The following is a 20,019-nucleotide window of genomic DNA, read 5'->3' on the forward strand; positions in this document are numbered from 1 at the left end:
CAAGGTTTTCATCATTTTTCAGTAAGGACAAGAACACTAAGAGGTGGTACTTGTCCTGCAAGAGCAGTAAAGAACAAAAAAAAAACACTTTGGAGAGGGAGTATTTTAACTTTCCATAGGAAGGAAGAGTTGGACACAGTTGTGGGCCCTGGCAGGGCCGGGCGATTCCCCAGTTAGTCCTGCAAACATTGAGTGTTGGTAGCAACCTCTTACCTTTCCAAAGCCAAAGCTGTAGATATTTTGGGCAGAAATGACTCCAGCTTTAGGCAGTCGGTTAGGAGAGCCATTAGGGCTTCTAGAAATATTTAAAAGAGGAGGAGAAAAGTAAGGATTAACTACCCATATCTAGAGGAACAACGCTGAACCAAGCTGTCAGAATGCGTAGTTGGTTTTGTCTTTACTACTTGACAGTGGAAGTCAGCCTCTGAGAGGGCCGCAGTGATTCCCATTTCCTGGTATTCATGCCCTTGTGTAGCCACACACAGGTCAGAGAGGGCTGGCCTGTTAACCTAATGGAATACTGCAGAAATGACGGAGTGGTGTGAGTTCCAAGGCCAGACCCCCGGGACTTCTGCCCTGATCTCTCTCGCAGCACTTGCTCTAGAGGAGGCCAGTTGCCATGTTGTGAGGACACTCCAGCAGCCTAATGGGGAGGCCCAACACCCAGCACCAATTTGCTAGCCATGCAAGTGAACCACCTTGGAACTGGATCCTCCAGTTCCAGATGACTGCAGCCCAAGCTGCATCTTGACCACATCTTCATGAGAAACCCTGAGCCAGAGCCACCCAACTCAGCCATTCCTATTGGAATGGCTGAGTTGGGTGTAGCCATTCCTGACCTACAGAAATTATGTGAGATACAAATATTTATTGTTGTTTGAAGCCACTAAGTTTGGGATTAGTACAACAGATAACGAACAGAGATGGTCAAAGTTGGAAAGAATCATAAAGCATACCTTGTCCAACTTTCTCATTTTACAGATGGGAAAAATGGAGCCAGAAAGGGGAAACCTGCTGGCCTGAGGTCACAAAACAGCAGCAGGGACTAGGCTTTGGCTCTTTTAGAAGGAACTTGGTCTGCCAAGATCCTAACGCTGGCAGGAGCGGAGGTGTGAGAGATGGAAGAGCTGAACCAAGCATGGGCTCCAAGGCCAGATGGGGGATTTGGGAGTTTAACCTGATAGCCTTGGGGAAGACCCTGAAAGGGTTTTAGCAGTGAGTGGCACAATTCGATTTTCATTTTTAAAAGGTCATTCTGGATGTTGAGTAAAGAACCAAGATGGACAAGAGTGGCAGCAAGAAGAGCAGTTAGGAGTAACTGGTCCTCGAGGGAATCGTTAACTCATCTTGCATGAGAAGCATCCAGGTCATGAGAGGAAAACCAGGACTCAGTGTGCACAGAATGGGATGCGGGAGCCTGTGAAGAGTGTGACAAGTCTACTCACCCTGATCACAGAAAGAGATGCTGTCAGAGAAAATCAAAATGGAAAGAATTTTCCACATATAAATCCTAAGTCTTAAAGCCCAGGGAACTTAAAATAACTCTCCTGAGCATGAAGAGAAGCCTGGATGGAGCTCACCTCCTGCACCTGTGATGGGGACAAGGGGAGGCTGCCCACCCAGGTGGCAGCAAGTCTTACACCAGCTTAAAACAGCCCAAGGAACCTTAAATTAAGCATTTGTGTCTTTTGCAACCTTAGGATATAAAGGATGCATGTTCCAATAAAGGAACACGTTTTCCATGGTTCCGAGATGACAAAAAAAAAAAAAGCTAGCCAGCTGCTCTGCTAAGAAAGTGTTTTCTGCTGGGCAGCCCAGGCCTGAAAAGTTCCTTCCTTCCCTGCTAACCATGGAGTGGTTCCCACTGGAGCCCAGAATTCATTTCCCCCAGACGTTCCTGGAAGCCGGGGGACAACTGAAGGTTTTCATGGCAATGTCCTCTCCCTCCAAGCTCACCCCTTTGGGTGGGCCAGTTGCTGGAAGGGACCATTGTGGAGGGGACCGAGGGCTCCCACAAGGAAGGCGGGGGTGATGCAGAACATCCCAGTCTGCTTGAGGCAGCACTCACCCCTGCATGAGGCCCCCAAACCGGGGCAGGCCACAGATGAGCCGCTGAGGGGAGTCAATCTTCAGGAGGTCATAGGAGAAGCCCTGGATGATGGCCTGCATGTGCGCGGCACAGCGCTGCATGAACTCCACCATCTGCAACACACGGCAGAGACAGTCAATGCCCACACAGCTAATGGCCACCCTGGCCTTCAGTGGGATTGGAATGGTCTGAGGGGAGTGCTCTGAGGAGACAGAAGCCCCCCACAGGGAAATCTCTGGAAAGGGAAGGGCCCAAGTGACTTCCTAAAGATATGGAATGAGATATGGAATGAGATTCCATATCCTAAAGACATGGAATGAGATTTTCAGGGAGCTCATTTGGCAATAATTGCCTCCAAATCCTTCATTCAACGGATGAGGAAACTGAGGCAGGAGGAGTATTTTAACTTTTGTCCAAGGCCCAATAGCTATTGAGCAGGAGAACCAGAGGGAAGGGACTCTGCCCATCTCCCCCTTCCCTCCACGTGCCCTTTACATTTGTTAGATTATTTAGCCCTCATTAAAACACACTATGCCTGCCAGCGAGTGGCTACAGACAAGTTACTTAATGTCAATGCACTTCAGTTTCCTCATCTGTAAAATGGGGACAATAATAGTACCTACCTGAGAGGGTTGTTGTAAAGATTAAATGAGTATTTAATTTAATTCAGAACGTCTGATGCACGACAAGTGCTAGTTAAGGGTCAGACGAAATTACAGTTGTTCTCCCTCCCCACTGAATGGATGACCAGAAAAGTTCACTAGACTTGCCCAAGGTTTACAGTTGGTTAACTTGCTTCAACCCAGGCCTGTGTGTCCAATGTCAATGGCAAGGCCACTACAAGTCCTGTGCTGCCCCAGGACCAGCCTCTGCCCCTGGGCGCCTGACTCCCAGCCCTGTGCCCTGCCTTGGGTGTGCCTGCAGAGCGCGCCCACACTTACCGCGGTGCCGCGCTCCTTCCCTGCTGCCAGAGCCCAGGTCTGCGGGCTCTGACCCCTCTCATCATGGAGCCGAAGATCACCCCCTGCATCCAGCAGTTTGCTGAGGATCCACTGATTGCCTGAAAACGCTGCTGCATGGATAGGAGTGCTCCCATCAAAGCAGCGGCTGGAGATGGGGGAGGGGTACAATGAGCGTCCATGGCAACACTCTTCCCCTTCCATGGGTAACACAGGGCTCCTTTTCTACAAAGGCAACCTTTGGTGATGAGAACTGTAACAACACCATTTGTGAGGCCTAACAACACCTATCTGGGGCCTCACAGAAGCTTTATATACATCCCCCTTTTCCATGTTTACCTCCACCCTTCAAGGCAGTATTATTTCTCAATTTATAGATGAGGAAACGAAAGGGCAAAGCCAAGATTCACACCCAGGTATGGGTCTGGTTCAAAATCCAGTGTTCTTTCCCCACAGCCCCCTGATACTGGCTGCCCTGAAGCAATTTCTTCATGTCTGTAGCGCCCTGTGGTCAGGCTGGTGAAGCACAGCCTCACCAGAGACCACCTCATGTGAGAATGTCTCTACCTCCCAAGTCCTATGGTGAGGCCCATAGACCTTGGCATCAGCAATCTGGTCAAGCATCTACAGCTCAGAAAAATTTAACCAAAACCAGTAAACTATCTGAGACATGAAGGGACAGCCTTTGTGAGATGTAGAGATGTGATGTGTAGCTGTGGTTTCCTAACCTGGTTGCACGTCAGAATCACCTGCAGAGCTTGCTTGCTCTTTTTTTTTTTTTTTTTTGGCCACACCCAGCAGCATGCGGGATCTTAGTTCCTTGACCAGGGATCAAACCCCCGCACTCCCTGCAGTTGGGAGTGTGGAGTCTTAACCACTGGACCACCAGGAAAGTCCCAGAGCTTGCTCTCTTTAATTTAAAACGAAACACAAATGGTAGGAGGAAGCAGAAAGGGAAGGAGAAGAAGAAATAAAATGAAAAAGGAGATAATAAAGATAAGAAGAAAGTCTCCCAATTCCAGACCCATACACAGTTCTCCTGCCGAGAGGCAGCTACTGTTACAAGTTTTTGTATCCTTCCAGAAATTTTCTATGCATATACAAGTAGGAATAAGAATATGCTATATTAGGAATTCCCTGGCAGTCCAGTGGTTAGGACTCAGCACTTTCACTGCTGAGGGCCTGAGTTCAATCCCTGGTCGGGGAACTAAGATCACACAAGCCGCATGGTGTGGCCAAAACAAAAAGAACGTGCTACATTAACTGTTATGCTTTTACATTTTTTCATTTAATAGTATATCTTGGAGGGAATTCCCTGGTGGCGCAGTGGTTAAGAATCCGCCTGCCAATGCAGGGGACACAGGTTCAAGCCCTGGTCCAGGAAGATCCCACATGCTGTGGAGCAACTAGGCCCATGCGCCACAACTACTGAGCCTGCGCTCTAGAGCCCGCAAGCCACAACTACTGAACCCACATGCCACAACTACTGAAGCCCATGCGCCTACAGCCTGTGCTCTGCAACAAGAGAAGCCACAGCAATGAGAAGACCACGCACTGCAACAAAGAACAGCCCCACTCGCCGCAACTAGAGAAAGCCCACGTGCAGCAATGAAGACCCAACATGGCCATAAATAAATAAATAAATAAAAAATTTAAAGTATATGTTGGAGAATTTTCCATATGAGAACATACAAGTCACCTCAATTCTTTTTTAACAGCTGCATAGTATTCCAATGTACAGATTTACCATAATTTACTTAATAAGTCATTGGGATATTTGTCAAAAATACAGATTCTCAGACTACACAACAGACTGAATCATAACCTGCAAGCATAGAGCCCAGGAATGTGTACTTTTTACAAGTTCCCCAGCTGACGCCAATGAGGCTGGCCTGTACCCAGGCATCTGGGAACCGCTGGGATATCTCATTGTGAGCTCTCCCTTATTGCTGGGTCTGATAAGCAGTCCAGCACACTGCGCTATGGGAAATGTAATATCCTCCTTGCTTTATTATTTTTTTGTTTATTTAGTTATTTTGCAGTACGCGGGCCTCTCACTGTCGTGGCCTCTCCCTTTGCGGAGCACAGGCTCCGGACGCACAGGCTCAGTGGCCATGGCTCACAGGCCCAGCCGCTCCGCGGCATGTGGGATCTTCCCAGACCGGGGCACGAACCCGTGACCCCTGCATCGGCAGGTGGACTCTCAACGACTGCACCACCAGCGAAGCCCCCTCCTTGCTTTAAAAATAAATTTGTATAATGTTTTACAGCCTTCTAATCATTCTTCCCATAAATAGTAAGAGAGCTGGGTAGGGAGAGAGAAGATATTATTTGTCATTTCTTGTGAATGCTAAGGAAGAAAAAAATAATGTTTTTTATACCCAACTAACCCTTACAAGGGAATCCAGGTCCAAGTGATATCAAAATGTGTATTGTTTTATTAATTTATCCTAGAGGTTGAAAACTGGAGGCCCACATATTGATTTGGCAACCCAGAGGCATGTTTTATTTGGTCCACATAGTGTTTATAAAAAGAATTTAAAGTAATGGACAATACTTAACACTTTGGGGATTTCACAATAAAAACTGGGATTTCCAGCCTCTTGGAAATTTGGAAGATTTGGCCTCCATGGCTTCCTTTTCTGCCCAGCTGCAACAGATGCTCCTTAGACAGAGCCTGTACCCACTGACCCCACTTAGTCCTGCAGGCATCTGACTCTGTGACCTCAATAAGCCCAGGCCATCACAGCATTTCCACTGAGCACTTAGGAATACAACTTCCCTCCAGAAATTTCCCTTCCCTTGATGGAACATATTTTTAAGGTACATGAAAGCATTCCTATCACAAAATAAAAAGCTACAGGGTCTGCCTTCTTCCTCTTGATATTGTCCTTTCCCACCTCCCCCTGGCATCATGGGGATTTCTAAAAAGGGAACTTCTTCAGGTGCTGGGCTCCTGGTCTCAAACCCTATCATTAACACAATGCACCATTATGGACCAGCCATTTAAACTTTCTGGAATATTAAAGGTTTGAATAATTTCTTCTTTAAAGAACCTAGCTCTAAACTTCCACAAAACAGATGCAAATGCAGATGACTAGAAAATGCTGCATTTTTGCTGAGGAACTGCAGGGCTAATATGGCCTCTCTACAAAGCTGTTATCTGCAAACATCAAGTGAGATAGCCCTTTATTTCTGAGTTTTGATATTAAACACTGATACAGTAGAGACAAATATGCAAATATGCAAGTCCAGAAAAATTCTGGAAGGAAACAGAGCAAAATTTGCACTGTGTTATGTCTGGGTTTCAAAATTCTCATGCTGATTGGTTTTTTTCTTTATACTTCTCCAAGTTTCCAAGGTTTTTCCCACTAAGCAAACAATCTTATAACAACATACAAGCTTTCAACATCAATATTTAAAAAAAAAAAATTAAGCGGCCTCCTTCTGTAAGATGGGAAAGCTATTTTATGACTTATGATTGTGTTTATTCTGGCATTCCTGTGAAAATCGGCTGGAATCATACAAACGCTCAAAATCTGTTTCTGGTTCTGTCCAATGGGAACTGTAAAAATACCTGCTGTTCCCTGTCGAAGAGCTGGTTGTAAAGCTTTAGTGAGCTAGTGCCTGGGAAGGCCCTGGAAAAAGCAAAAGTCCTCCACAAAGAGAAGAAATGTTCACTTGTCGTTGATTCATTACATTGTGTTGCTGTTCCATATTAAAATTTGGACTCAGATTCTTTTAAACCACAACTACAAAAGTCATCCTGACAAAGTGATGCCAAATATATTAATTGGTGAAGAACTTGGTTGTGGGGTATGTTAAAGTGCAGATCATACAAACTACAAAGCGCGGTGGAAATACATAAACAGTACTTGTTAATGACTAAATGAGTAGAAAGGCTCACTTATTTCACAGGGTCTAGTAAAACTGCTTAGAAAACTCCTTATTTACAGTTAAAAGCATGTTTCTGGTAATTTCCTGGTGGTCCAATGGTTAGGTCTCTGTGCTTCCACTGCTGGGGGCCCAGGTTCCACCCCTGGTTGGGGAACTAAGACACTGCAAGTTGCACAACCAAAAAAGTGAAATAAACAAAAGCATGATTCAACGTTAGGTAATACAAATGTATTTCATTGGCATAAATTAGTGAAAGTTCTTTTAAAATCTTACCAAATTAGTTTCCAAATACCTCAATTCATTTTAAAAACTTATTTTCTAGGTAGTGATGTCATTGTACTTACTGATTTGGATCTGATCCATAATCCACCAGGACATCAACTAATTTTGTAAGGCCTAATAATGCGGCAATAAAAAGCGCTGTCTGGCCCAGGGAGTTAACTGCATCGACATACACGCCTGCAAAGAAAACACCAGGATCAACACAAACACACAACAAAAATTAAGCTTTGTTTTTACAGTATTTTTAATGTATTACTAATGCAATTTCCCTTTTCTTAAGAAAAAGAAAAATGATAAACCTTCAGTAGTCCAAATAACACAAAGTCTCATATCAAAAGTAAACCACCATCTTTACCTTAAAGTGCTAAATACAGGAAAACGTTGCTAAAACATTTCACCACACGCTGCTACGCGGAAAAGGAAAAGCAAATTAAAATTGCTCTTCGTTTTAAAATTCACCAACAGCCAACAATGTATATCATACACGGTATAAAAAGCAACCCACAAAAAAAGCCCAACGTCACTACTCCAACCATTTGCTAAAAACAGACAAAAAGAACAAACCACAACACCACAATCTCACAATCTACATGCACTGCAAGTAAGAAAAATAACAAAACCCAACTCTCAATTATACCCACTTCAAAAAACTGAACTCACTCCTGACTAAACCACCACTACAAACCCGATACAGCAGTAACACTTTAAGCAACATGTAACAGCAATCCCGAAACACGATAATAAAACAAAAAAAACCTCCCTAACCGACTTACGGCATGTAACATATACGCATACCCTCTGACGCCTCCCGCAATATCAACCAAAATATGATGAACATCTATTCATAATACATTATTCAAACCGAAACCACTCAGACTGCGTTCATCTCCCTCTTACTCTTCAAAATGAAGAGAAGAACGATCATCAACGGCTAAAGGCAGCTGCAAACACAACACCAAGAGCCAACTTCACGCTCAGGAGAGAACGCTCATCTCTCTTCCTCGTGGGTTCGGGTGCTCTACACGTTCAGAGAAACTTCTCTAGTAACGAACTATAGAAATGATCCCTGAAAGTATAGTCTTAGCACAACCCTCTCTGTTTTTCCGAGGTGGAGGAAATGCACACATATTTTACTGATGGTTACTTTTTCTTACACCGCTATTCTTTTTGAATTGTACACTGGAATACGTTGTCTGAAGAATCTTTCCACTACCGAAGCCCGACAAAGCATTTTGAACCCTTCTACGTTTCAGAAAACATTTCAAGTTGTCAATTTAATTAACATACGGTTTTTAAACAGCCAATCACACGCCAGTTATTTCCAACCCCGCCCCGTTTCGCGCAGCAGTTCCGCAGCATCAAGATTACGTAAAACGCTTACGACTACAACGTGCGCCGCAGTTTGAGGACTCACCTCGTTTTAGCCTGGCGCTGGAAGTGAGATGTCTCACGAGAAAAACTTACAAGACAAAGTGGATGCTGAAAGCAAAGACCCGAAGCCAAAAACCTATGACGTTTGCAAAGCACACCATTTATGCTGTGATCAAAATAGCAAACATATAAATATTATTTGGAATTTTTTTCCAAACCAAGGAATATTTATGTAGATAAAAATTATCTTTAAATAAGCAAGATAATACATCATTACCCTGCTTAAAGCTTTAGTAGCTTCCCAACTCTTGGGCTAAAGATAGAATTTCTCTAAATAGTTTACAGGGACTTCCCTGGGGTCCAGTGGTTAAGACTCCGCTTCCACCGCAGGGGGAGCCGATTTCATCCCTAGTCAGGGAACTAGGATCCCGCATGCCACAAGGCAAGGCCAGAAAAGAAATACTTTACAAGGTCCAGCACAGCCTGGCCCACACGCACCTCTCCAGCTTTATTTTGCACCAAATTCCCTCCCCCTCACTTCAGCCATAATGAACCACGTACTGTTTTCCACATACTCATCGTGTTCCTTTGCACAAGCTGTTCTCTCCGCCAGGAACGTTAGAAACGGTGGATATTTCACCTAACTCTGGAATATTCAATAAACCAATACAACATGGTGCCTGGCTTGAAATAGTGGGAAGAAAGTTAAACTTCTCATAAAGCTTGAAAAAAACTGAAAAATGAGAAAACATTCAGTGCTGGAGAAGAGGTGGGAAAACACACACTCCTAAATGCAGTTGGCAGTGTGAACTGTTACAATGCTTTTGGAAAGCAATACGGCAGTATCTATTAAAAACCTGAACCAGAAATCCTGCTTTGAATATTAAAAACCCATTATGTAAAGATTCATTACAAAGTATTTTATCAAAGCATTGTTTCTGGTTATACAAAACTGCAAAAAAATAAATCTTAATATCCACCATTAGAGGCACAGCTGAATAAATTATGGTACATACAGACAATAAAATATTAAGCAGTTAATTTAAATGAATTAGATCTCTATCAATTAGAATAGAGATAGACAAGATGTACTATTGAAAGCAAAAATCTAATAAGCAGGCAGGCAACTTTAGGGAGTTCAATCAATGAGTGGTATTAGCTAAAATGATGGATTTAAAGCATCTAACAGAGTTTAGCAAGTAACTACTCTATAAATATTAAAAATTAAAATCCCAACATTCTTGTAACCACTAATAGGATTTAAGCTTAAAAAATAATCTATTTTGTGCAAGTAATACAGGTGCTTTCAGGAATGCCAAATTCAGTGGCACCCCATGTCTTGCTATGTATAGTACTGTAATCACAAGTGGGGTCCAGCTGCTCGCCGCTCAAAAGCCAATAAAGAGGCAAGCCTGGTGGACAGGAAAGTTTGCTTTATTTTGATGCAGGCAACGGGGTGGGGGGGGAGGTGGACTCCTGTCCAAAGGCCGACTCCCCCACCCCAACCAGTGGACAAGAGCTTTTACAGAGGGAAAGGACTACATGCAGAACCAGCACAGTCAGCTCTGACAGTCATCTTGAAATTGGTCATGCAGTGGTCTAACCAGTGCCATCGTGACTGTTTTGGGTACAGTTAATCTTCAGTTCCAAGGTTGGTTTGTTTCCATTTCTTTGCGGCAAATTATCAGAATTGTGGCAGCTTGTGTCACGACTACAGCCTGGTCATCATGTAGTTAACTTCTTCCACCTGGCTGGGGTTTCAGTATCTATAAGACAGCTCACGGGATGTGGCTCAGAATATTACCTATAACCCTCGAGAAGGAACTAAAGGTCCTTCACTTTGATTACTGACTAAACTATTATGGTTTTTCCTGTTTGACTGCTTTTCTTTGCTTCTGTATTTTATCACTCCTCTCATTAAACTTATTCTTTGGCTAAAGTTTTTCCACAGACAAAAGGCAGGCTGAGGACATCGGGGGCAAGGTCTATAGGGTCCTGCTCCGTTTCAGTAGAAGCTCTTTAACCTGGGATTTATGGCATCCTATAGTCTGGTTCCAAGCTGCCTTTGTCTTTACTTCCTAAAACATCTCGTACATAACCTATCCTTCAGACACAACACAAACACACACACACATACACACACACACACTAAACTACTTGCCATTTGTAGGCTCCTTTGTTCTTTTGCTCCTGTATAAATTCCCTCTGCTCCATATTCATTGAATAAACAACCAAATAAATAATTATAAACTTACAGTATCAAATTATCATCTATTTTCTTTAAGCATTAAAAACAAAACAAAACAAAAAACAGCACAGAGCCTCTGAATATCTGCTGATATTGCACAGGTTGATTTCTCATGATTTTGTTGTCTTTTCATGTTTCTTGAAATAAATAAGTGAATTTCAAAAAAAATGAGAAAAGCAAGTTGCAGAATGTGTTTAGTATGATACCACTTTCATAAAGGCAGGTTAGCAACTTTAGAATATATGTATATCTTTGATTCCACTGGTTAAAATAACCTCTTTTATTTCTTTATTTACTTTTTATTTTTGGCTGTGTTGGGCCTTCGTTGCTGCATGCAGGCTTTCTCTAGTTGCGGCGAGCGTGCGCTACTCTTTGTTGAGGTGTGTGGGCTTCTCAATGCAGTGGCTTCTCTTGTTGTGGAGCACGGGTTCTAGGTGTGCAGGCTTCAGTAGGTGTGGCACGTGGGCTCAGTAGTTGTGGTTCGCGGGCTCTAGAGCGCAGGCTCAGTAGTTGTGGCACACGGCCTTAGTTGCTCCGCAGCGTGTGGGATCTTCCCAGACCAGGGCTCAAACCGGTGTCCCCTGCACTGGCAGGTGGATTCTTAACCACTCTGTCACCAGGGAAGCCCCTGTTTATCCTTCCTTCTTCTTTTTTTGGCCGCACTGCACGGCTTGCAGGATGTTAGTTCCCCCACCAGGGATCAAAACCAGGCCCTCGGCAGTGAAAGCACGGAGTCCTAACCACTGGACAACCAGGGAATTCCCTGAATATATGCTGTTTAATAAGGGCAGTTTTCAAAGGCATTACCACCTCCAACACGAAATTAAGCCTGCTTTTACTTAAAGGGAACTATATCACATCATATTCAGTAGAATTAAGAGATTTTGTTGATTTTTCTAGCCCATGGTTCAATGACAAGTGTGACATATTAAGAGACCCAACATAAAACCAGAAGAGATTCCTACAGTAGATGTCAGGAAAAATATCTGATTTATTAGCCTGGAAAAATTTAAAAGGGAGTCTCAAAAATCAGAAGAAAAATGTTTAGATGAAGAAAATGAAAAACAAATCAGCATACTAGACTAACAAGGCGAATTTTAAATTGCATTTAGCTAAACAAGCATCATAGAAGAAAAAATCATAGCACTGAGGGGGAAAAGAACAAACCATCTTAAAACAACTAAGGATATATCACAATTATGTTTAAAGCTACTTTAAATCCATTTCCCTTGTAAACCTTCCTCTCCTATATATAGCTCACTACAAGATCTGTTTGTCAATCAACAGAGTATGAAGGCCCAGACATGTATCTATTTCCCTGCAGTATATTCCAGGCCTAATTTACCCAGGAAAAGTAGCAACAGCACAGAAACCCTTCATTCAAAAAGGCAGATGGAGGATACTAACTACTTTAACACCCATGAAGGCGGGGGGGGGGGGAAGACTCAATTGCCATAGACTGACAAAATCACCTTTAAGAATAACATGAAGAAGGCTTCCCTGCAGGTGCAGTGGTTAAGAATCCACCTGCCAATGCAGGGGACACAGGTTCGAGCCCTGGCCCGGGACAATCTCACATGCCAGAGAGCAGCTAAGCCTGTGCGTCACAACTACTGAGCCTGCGCTCTAGAGCCCGAGCCAAAACTACTGAGCCCACGTGCTGCAACTACTGAAACCCACGCACGTAGAGCCCGTGCTCCACAACAAGGGAAGCCACTGCAAGGAGAAGCCCGTGCACCGCAGTGAAGAGTAGGCCCCACTTGACACAACTAGAGAAAACCTGCGAACAGCAAAGAAGACCCAACGCAGCCAAAGATAAATTTAGAAAAAAAAAAAGTTATGAATAAAGTAACAAAAACTGTAGTTCTGTGGTGTTCTGCTGCTTTGGGGGAGCCGGAGGGATTCCCAAAATGTGGTAATTCTGTACATTTTTACTGAATTTTTTTTAAACTTTAGACTGATCACCTTTATTTTTAAACATCAGCACGTCTGTTTAGAGTTTATTTTCATTTTTTGTCTTTTTTGGCCCCGCTGCGCAGCTTTTGGGATATTAGTTCCCTAACCAGGGACTGAACCGAAGCCCTGGTGGTGAAATCACCGAGTCCTAACCACCAGGGAATTCCCGTAGACTATATTCGTGAAAAAATCACTTGCCACTTGAATACGAAAGGTTATGCACCCCAACCCCTACAAACAAAAACAATCACTTCAAGGTGGGCTACCCTTTTCTTTCAAAAAAAAAAAGCAACCATTTATACAGGACTTTAACATGTTCCAGATCATGTACTGACCCCTTAACTTGAATCACGCCGTTTCATATTGGAAATAACCCTAATCATCAAAAACTTTTAAAAAGCAAATACAATCAAAAAAATACCCTTTATCAACAAATGATTGGAGAAAAGGGATATGAGATAAACACAAGAGACTTGACTGACAGGGAGCAAAAACGCCTCTGTAGATTTCAGTTAAGAGATAAGGGTCTCCCAATGGAAAGGAACTCCTCTCAACAACCAGAGAACTTCAACACTGATTGAAAAATCACACGGTAAGCCACCCCAACCCTAGCTACCTACGGACTATCGCGAGACACAAAAAGTGAAGCAAACAAGAAAGAGAAACACGAAAAAAAGCCAGTCCCACTGTTCTTTAACGAGACACAACTACAAACGAACCCACTCAGACGGCGCTCTCTCCCTCTTTCTCTCCCTAAGGAAGAGAAGAACGATCATCAATGGCTAGTGACAGCTGCAAAAACAACGCCAAGAGCCAACTTCACGCTCAGGAGAGAACACTGCGTCTCCTCCTCGTGGGTTCGGGTGCTCTACACGTTCAGAGAAACTTCTCTAGTAACGAACTATAGAAATGATCCCTGAAAGTATAGTCTTGACCATCGCTTGCAAGTCACTGCTGGGTCTGTGGGAGCCGCACACTTTACACTGAGGGCGAGATCGTTTCCCCGTTCCTAAGTCTACTGGAAAAAAGAGAAAGAGCTCTTGCAATACAATCTTTCAAATGCTATCACTTACCAACTCATTTTAACATTTTAACTGGAAATGTAATTTAACAAGTTTTAAAACAGCCACACTTAATTAACATAATACTGAATGACAGCCAATGACAACCCGCGTCTTTAAAGCCCAGGAGGCGTTCCCTCCACAGATCTGGTAAAACCACCTCGCCCCTGAAAAGCTATAAAGGAAAGGGTGGGCCGTTGCCTTTGCTAGTGAGAACCTAGCTGATTCCATTGAGCAATAAGATATATGTAAGATATATATTATCTTAGCTGTTTCATTCAAAGCTGTCCTACAGGTTTGACTTTCAAACTCTGGTAAGAGGTCACCGTGACTGAGGCAGGGACAGGGGGACTGGGTGGCTGAGAACCAGTGCTGGAAGGCAGAACCTTTTGGCTTTTTACCACATGACCGTACTACCTGTTCACACTTTCTGAGTTTTTAAAAGACACCTGGTTGCTGCATCTGACATCATTTCTTCCCTCCACAAATACCTGAGTGCCAGCTACGACAATACTAGCTACCATTTATCGTGAGCTTGACAGGCACCGGTCATCGTTCTAAGCGCTTTAACTATGAGATCAATACAAGTATATGCCAGTTTTATGGACAGGGGAACTGAGGCACAGAAAGGCTAGGTAACTTGCGTGCGGTCTGTTAAACAGCCGAGCTGGTAGGTGTCACCTTAACCATCATCCCAGTTTTCCATGTTGTAAAATAAAGACACTCTAGGCACTGGGCAAACAGAGGCCCCTACTCACAAAAAGCTTACATTCTAGTGAGGGAGAGAGCTGACGACAAACACCCAAGAGGACCAGAGGATGAGGCACGCAGAGGATTTTAAGTGTCGAGACAGAGAGGGACTTGGTGGCTACTTTAGATCTGGGTGCTCAGGGAAGGCCTCTCTTTGGAGGTTGCATTTAAGCAGAGAAAACAACGAATGGAAGGCAAAGACCCAAGGAAAGGAACAAGGTTGTGTGTTTCAGCAACTGAAGACAGCTGGAGAACACAGGGTAGGAGGGAGGGGGCAGGTGCAGGCAGGCAGGCAGGTATCTGCGGATTTTCCAGGCAAGGCCTGCGGAGCCTGGATTTTAAGTGTGAAGGGAAGCCACTGGGAGGTCTGAAGCTGTAGAGACCACTTCTGAGGCCACTGCCACCGTGTCTGTAGGAGACAGCACGGTGGCTTGCATTTGGGCTCAGCAAGGAAGAAGGAGAAACGTGGGCTGTTCCGGAAGTTGAGTTGACAGGATGGGACTCACTGGTGGACTTGCTGCAGGAGGTGGGGTGGGGTGTCAGGGAAGGAGGTTTCAAAGGCTGACATGTTGGTTTGTGCCTGGAACAACTCAATGGATGGTGCTGCTACAGGGAAGACTGGGAAGAGACAGGGATTTCTCTTCTAAAGGAGGGGCTGCCTCACAATGGCGGAAGGGAGTGCTCGACTACCCTACTTGCTTTAACTGATTTAACCTTTAGAGCCACCCCACATGTTGATGCTATTAGTACTACACCTACCTGCTTTACAGAGGGACAGACTGGGGTCAAGGAACTTCCCATGAACCCACAGCTAATAAATAACAGACCAAGGAGTCAATTCCAGAGCATATACCGCTTCTCTCACAGCTCCTGACCTTTAAAGAGGACCAAGGACTAATTTAGGCTCACAGTGAAAGCCTGGCCACTGCGGATCCAGAAGGAGAAAATCATGGAGGAACTACATGGTGCATGGCTACAGTGGAAGAAAGAGAAATGGACTGCAATCTGGGGATGTGCTTCCAAGACCAGGAGCTTCAATAGCAGGGAAGTGGAGCGGGCACACCCTCAGGAGGTGCCTTTTCCTCACCTGCTGCCTAGGGTGATTAGTTAATTCCTTCTTTATTCTCAACTCTCCTACCCCTCCTCACCAGCCTCCCTCAGCAATGATCTTTCCTCGTACTTGGCAAAGAACTAGAAGCCCATCAGTTGAAAAGCCCCCAGTGTGGTCACATTCCATGGAAGAACCCACCTACCTCTGAACTCCTCCTCTTCTCTGGCTGACTCAAAGGCTTCCTGCCTGGGGGGAGCTGCTCCCTCCCACAACTCAATTTCTCCTGTTCCACTCAGTCTTTCCAACTGCATTCTCACTTGCTCTCCCATCCTAATTAAACCCTAAATGCATCCCCCCATCTTACTGCTTCCCCCAGCTGAATGCACACCCACCCCTATGCTCTCCATCACAGCCTGAGTTCTCCTGGGAGCTCTTTCCACCAACTGGCAAGCCTTCACATCCCTCTAGTGATCAATCCACCCCTACCTAGCCAGTTTCTGTTTCCGTTTCCCACACAGGGCCAGTGGATACTTTTCCATCAGCATCTTAATGTCTCATCTGCTCTCCATACACTTCACTGTGTCCCGCTGGGCTTCCATCAAGCACCCTCACGCGGTTTGCCGCCCACCTCTCTGGCTGCTCCTTCTTGGTCTGCTGTGGGAGTTCTAACTCCTTTGCCATACATCCGCTAAAAGTCAGAAATCTCTCCTAAACGTGCCCTAAACTGAACTCTACCATCACTGCCCACCCCATTGCACCACCTGATTCAGTTCCTCCTCCATTTCCCCCGTTAACACATGGAACCACCATCCACCCATCTGTTCAAGTCCCAAGACCCGGCAATTATCCTTGACAGCTCCTCTCGCCCATACCGTCAGTGAACCTGATGAAATAAAATGTTATATTTCAAGGCAGGACTAGAAAAAATTAAACATAAAATTCTGTGTGTGTGTGTGTGTGTGTGTGTGTGTGTGTGTTTGGGCCTCCTCCCTCCTTCCCAAGTGCAGTGTGCATCTGCATTACACGTTAATCAGAGCACCTCAAAGATGGGAGTGCCCGCTCAACCGTAAAGATCCATATTTTTTCTTCATTCTGACACCAGCAATGGGACTTCTTAAAAGAATAGAGTTCTTTCTGAACTCCATAAGGGGTCACGGCGTCTTGCTGCTTACTCTGTACAAGCTCACCTGGACTACCTGTTCCTTGGTGAACTTTATGTAAATTATCAGTATGTCATTTTGAGGTACTACAATTCTCTGTCTGGAAAACGTATATGACTGTGTCTTCGACTTCTAACAGCTTTCTGAAAATCTGCCTCTTGTGTTATAATCCTCAGATTGGCTCAAATAAAACTCCCTTTTTTTCCTTCTTGATAGTTAATTGAATTTTCGTCAACAAATCAACCCCCCCAAGTCCTGTCTACTTTACCACTTAAATATCTTTCATGTCTGGTGTTTCTCTATCATCACTACCATCTTCTCCCAGGTAGATGAATGCAGTAGGTGCCTAACTGGTCCTCACACTTGCCACCTCACCCCTCCCCATAAGTATCATCGCCACATAGCTTTTAGAGTGACCTTAAAGTGCACAGCTGATGTAGTCACTCTCCTTCAATAGCTGCCCACTACCCTTAGCTCTCTGCCCACCGTGCTTTGGCCAAACTCCGCCTTCTTTCATTCCTCCTCTGAGCTAAAGTCCTATAAACCCTAGTCCTACATATGTCGTATTTCCTTAGCTTGGACTGAGATACAGAGAAAGAAATCACCATAGAGGCCAAGACGGGATGTCTGCCTAGCTGTGCTGGGAGAGAGTGACTCGACTGACAGAAAGGAGAGTAGAGAAAGGGGAGGTAATTTTGTTTCAGTACCCTGGGGCTGCACCTGATGTGTGAAAAAGCTCATGACCTGTAAATCCAATCAGAAAACAAAAACCAAACTGCATCTGACAGATTCTTCCTCATTTCACTGAAAAAAATCACGGCTTACACAATAGTCAGGTCAGGATAAAGACCACATCTACTACACAGGTTAAAAAGCGTTGTGCACCTGGAACACGTGAAAAACAAATACAGAAAACGGCCCCCTAGCGGAAACCAATCATCTATATTCTGAGACAGTAACATAAGAAGAAACCACTGAGATGGTGTTCCCTCCCTCTACTTACTCCTCCAGAGGAAAAGAACAGTCATCAAAGGCAAAAGGCAGTTACAGAAGCAATACCAAGAGCTGGCTTCACACTCAGAGGAGAACCCGCCTCCTCGTGGACTTCGAGGACTCTACACAGGAACCTTGGAACCTCGTCCAGTAACAACCTATAGAAATAACTCCTAAAACCATAATAATGGCTTTAACCCCACAACTCTGCTGGGTCCGTGGCAGCCACATACTTTTTATGAATGGTGACATTTTTCCACATTCCCCTCGTTTCAGAAATATCATATTAAATGATTTTCTTTTCTTTCTTGCTTGCTTTCTTTTCTTCCTTTCTTCCTCTCGTTCTCTCTCTCTCCTTCCTCTCTTCCTTTCCTTTTTTTTTGATCACACCGTGCAGCTTACAGAATCTTAGTTCCCTGACCAGGCACTGAACCCGGGCCCTTGGCAGTGAAAGCGCTGAGTCCTAACCACTGGACCGTCAGGGAACTCCCAGGAATATCATATAAATGATTTTCAAACTGTTGTTACTGAGCCAAACTTGGGTCTACTTGCCCACACACAGTAAAGCCAGTTTACTGACACTTGGCTGTGGTGATAGACAGTGCAGCAGTTTACTGCAGGGCGCCAAGCAAGGAGTTCAGGCCTTTTAAGCACTGGCTACCTGGACTCCTTGCTTGGTTCCCCGCAATAAATGCTGCACTTTCCTTCACCACAAGCTGGTGTCAGTAGATTGGCTTTACTGCAGGCGGGCAAGCGGATCCAAGTTTGGCTCGGTAACAATTTTGGACTCAAGACCTTGGCGTTGCCAGCAAAAGGTCCCATAGGGTCCTGTTCAGTTACACTGTCATTTCATACACAACTTTAAAAAATTCTGAACACTCTTAAGAGGTTTTGTGTGTTTGTTTGTTTTGTTTTTTCCTTTAAGGAACTAAGACTTAGGGATTTCCGTCGAGGTCCAGTGGTTAAGGCTCCACACTTCCATTGCAGGGGGCGTGGGTTTGATCCTTGATTCGGGAACTAAGATCCCGCATGCTGCATGGCTTGGCCAAAAATAAAAAGGAAAAGGGATACTAAGACTTACAGTTCTTAATTGACCTATTACAGACAGACAGACAGACAGACAATCAGAACCTACTGCCTTTCTGTTTCTAAAAACACTAACAACACTGCCGGGACTAATTTAAGACAAAGGTGTGCTCAGGTGCCTCAGATTAGTTTTCAAATCTTAAATACTACAGGCGGTGTCTGTGGGTGAGATTATTTTATTTTAATAAGATTTATTATTTAAATATTACTATATTTAAATAATAATGATAAATATTAACAACAAAATTTAAATATTTAGATAATATTTAAATAATAATAAAAGATCTTCTTTTAACCTTTTAAGATCCTAAATTTCGATTTGAGCCTTTTGAGACATTCTGCTGGTTACTCACGTGAGTGTGGATGTGAGGGGTGCATATTGGGCTCACCTGGGTAAGTATTTCTCTCAAAATAATGTACCGGGCCAATCTTAAGTGTGGAACAAAGAAGTGTATTTTGAAGCACTTCTCTTCATTTAAAAAAAATATATATAGGGCTTCCCTGGTGGCGCAGTGGTTAAGAATCAGGTGGGCCCAGCTTCGAGCCCTGGCCTGGAAGGATCTCACGTGCTGGAGAGCAACTAAGCCCGTGCGCCACAACTACTGAGCATGCGCTCTAGGGCCCGCGAGTCACAACTACTGAAGCCTGCGTGCCTAGAACCCGTGCTCCGCAACAAGAGAAGCCACCGCAGTGAGAAGCCCGCGCACCGCAACGAAGAGTAGCCCCCGCTCGCCACAACCAGGGGAAGCCCTTGCTCAGCAACGAAGACCCAACGCAGCCAAAGATGAATTAAAAAAAAAAATTTTTTTTTGAATAAAGTAACAAAAACTGTAGTTTTGTGGTATTCTGGTGTTTTGGGGGAGCCGGAGGGATTCCCGAAATGTGGTAATTCTGTACATTTTTACTGAATTTTTTTTAAACTTTTAATTGTTATCACCTTTATTGTTAATCAGCAGGTCTGTTTAAAGTTCACTTTCATTTTTGGTCTTTTTTGGTCCCGCTAGGCAGCTTTCCGGATCTTAGTTCCCTGACCAGGGACTGAACCAGAGCCCTGGCGGTGAAAACACCTAACCACCAGGAAATTCCCGTAGGCTATATTTGTGAAAAAATCACTTG

At 44.3% G+C, this 20,019-nt stretch overlaps 1 protein-coding gene and 3 non-coding genes across 11 annotated transcripts in view; all 4 read right to left on the bottom strand.

Annotated features, from left to right (window-relative positions):
- Nucleotides 1-7,399, bottom strand: part of TEX14 (testis expressed 14, intercellular bridge forming factor) — a 56,958-nt gene extending 49,559 nt beyond the window's left edge. For 6 of the 8 annotated variants that reach the window (XR_009537534.1, XR_009537533.1, XM_060134013.1 and 3 more), the window contains exons 1-3: nt 3,031-3,159; nt 2,069-2,202; nt 214-295 (exon numbers count right to left, since the gene is read on the bottom strand). Coding sequence is in view for 6 of the 8 variants with exons in the window: in XM_060134013.1 (XP_059989996.1) it covers nt 214-295; nt 2,069-2,202 (216 nt within the window). In the remaining 2 variants the exon portion in view is untranslated. Of the gene's footprint in view, nt 1-213; nt 296-2,068; nt 2,203-3,030; nt 3,197-7,289 lie in introns of those variants that run through there. The other 2 variants (XM_060134016.1, XM_060134015.1) reach the window with 1 other exon arrangement.
- Nucleotides 7,400-8,093: 694 nt separating this feature from the next.
- Nucleotides 8,094-8,309, bottom strand: LOC132512388 (small nucleolar RNA U3). Its single transcript, XR_009538119.1, has one exon. It is a non-coding gene; the product is annotated as a small nucleolar RNA U3 (small nucleolar RNA).
- Nucleotides 8,310-13,520: 5,211 nt separating this feature from the next.
- LOC132512386 (small nucleolar RNA U3) lies at nt 13,521-13,734 on the bottom strand. Its single transcript, XR_009538117.1, has one exon. It is a non-coding gene; the product is annotated as a small nucleolar RNA U3 (small nucleolar RNA).
- A 4,060-nt stretch (nt 13,735-17,794) lies between these two features.
- Nucleotides 17,795-18,004, bottom strand: LOC132512389 (small nucleolar RNA U3). Its single transcript, XR_009538120.1, has one exon. It is a non-coding gene; the product is annotated as a small nucleolar RNA U3 (small nucleolar RNA).
- Nucleotides 18,005-20,019: the final 2,015 nt, after the last annotated feature.

The sequence above is a fragment of the Lagenorhynchus albirostris genome, chromosome 20 (genome assembly GCF_949774975.1).
Source record: "Lagenorhynchus albirostris chromosome 20, mLagAlb1.1, whole genome shotgun sequence".
Lineage (NCBI taxonomy): Eukaryota > Metazoa > Chordata > Mammalia > Artiodactyla > Delphinidae > Lagenorhynchus > Lagenorhynchus albirostris.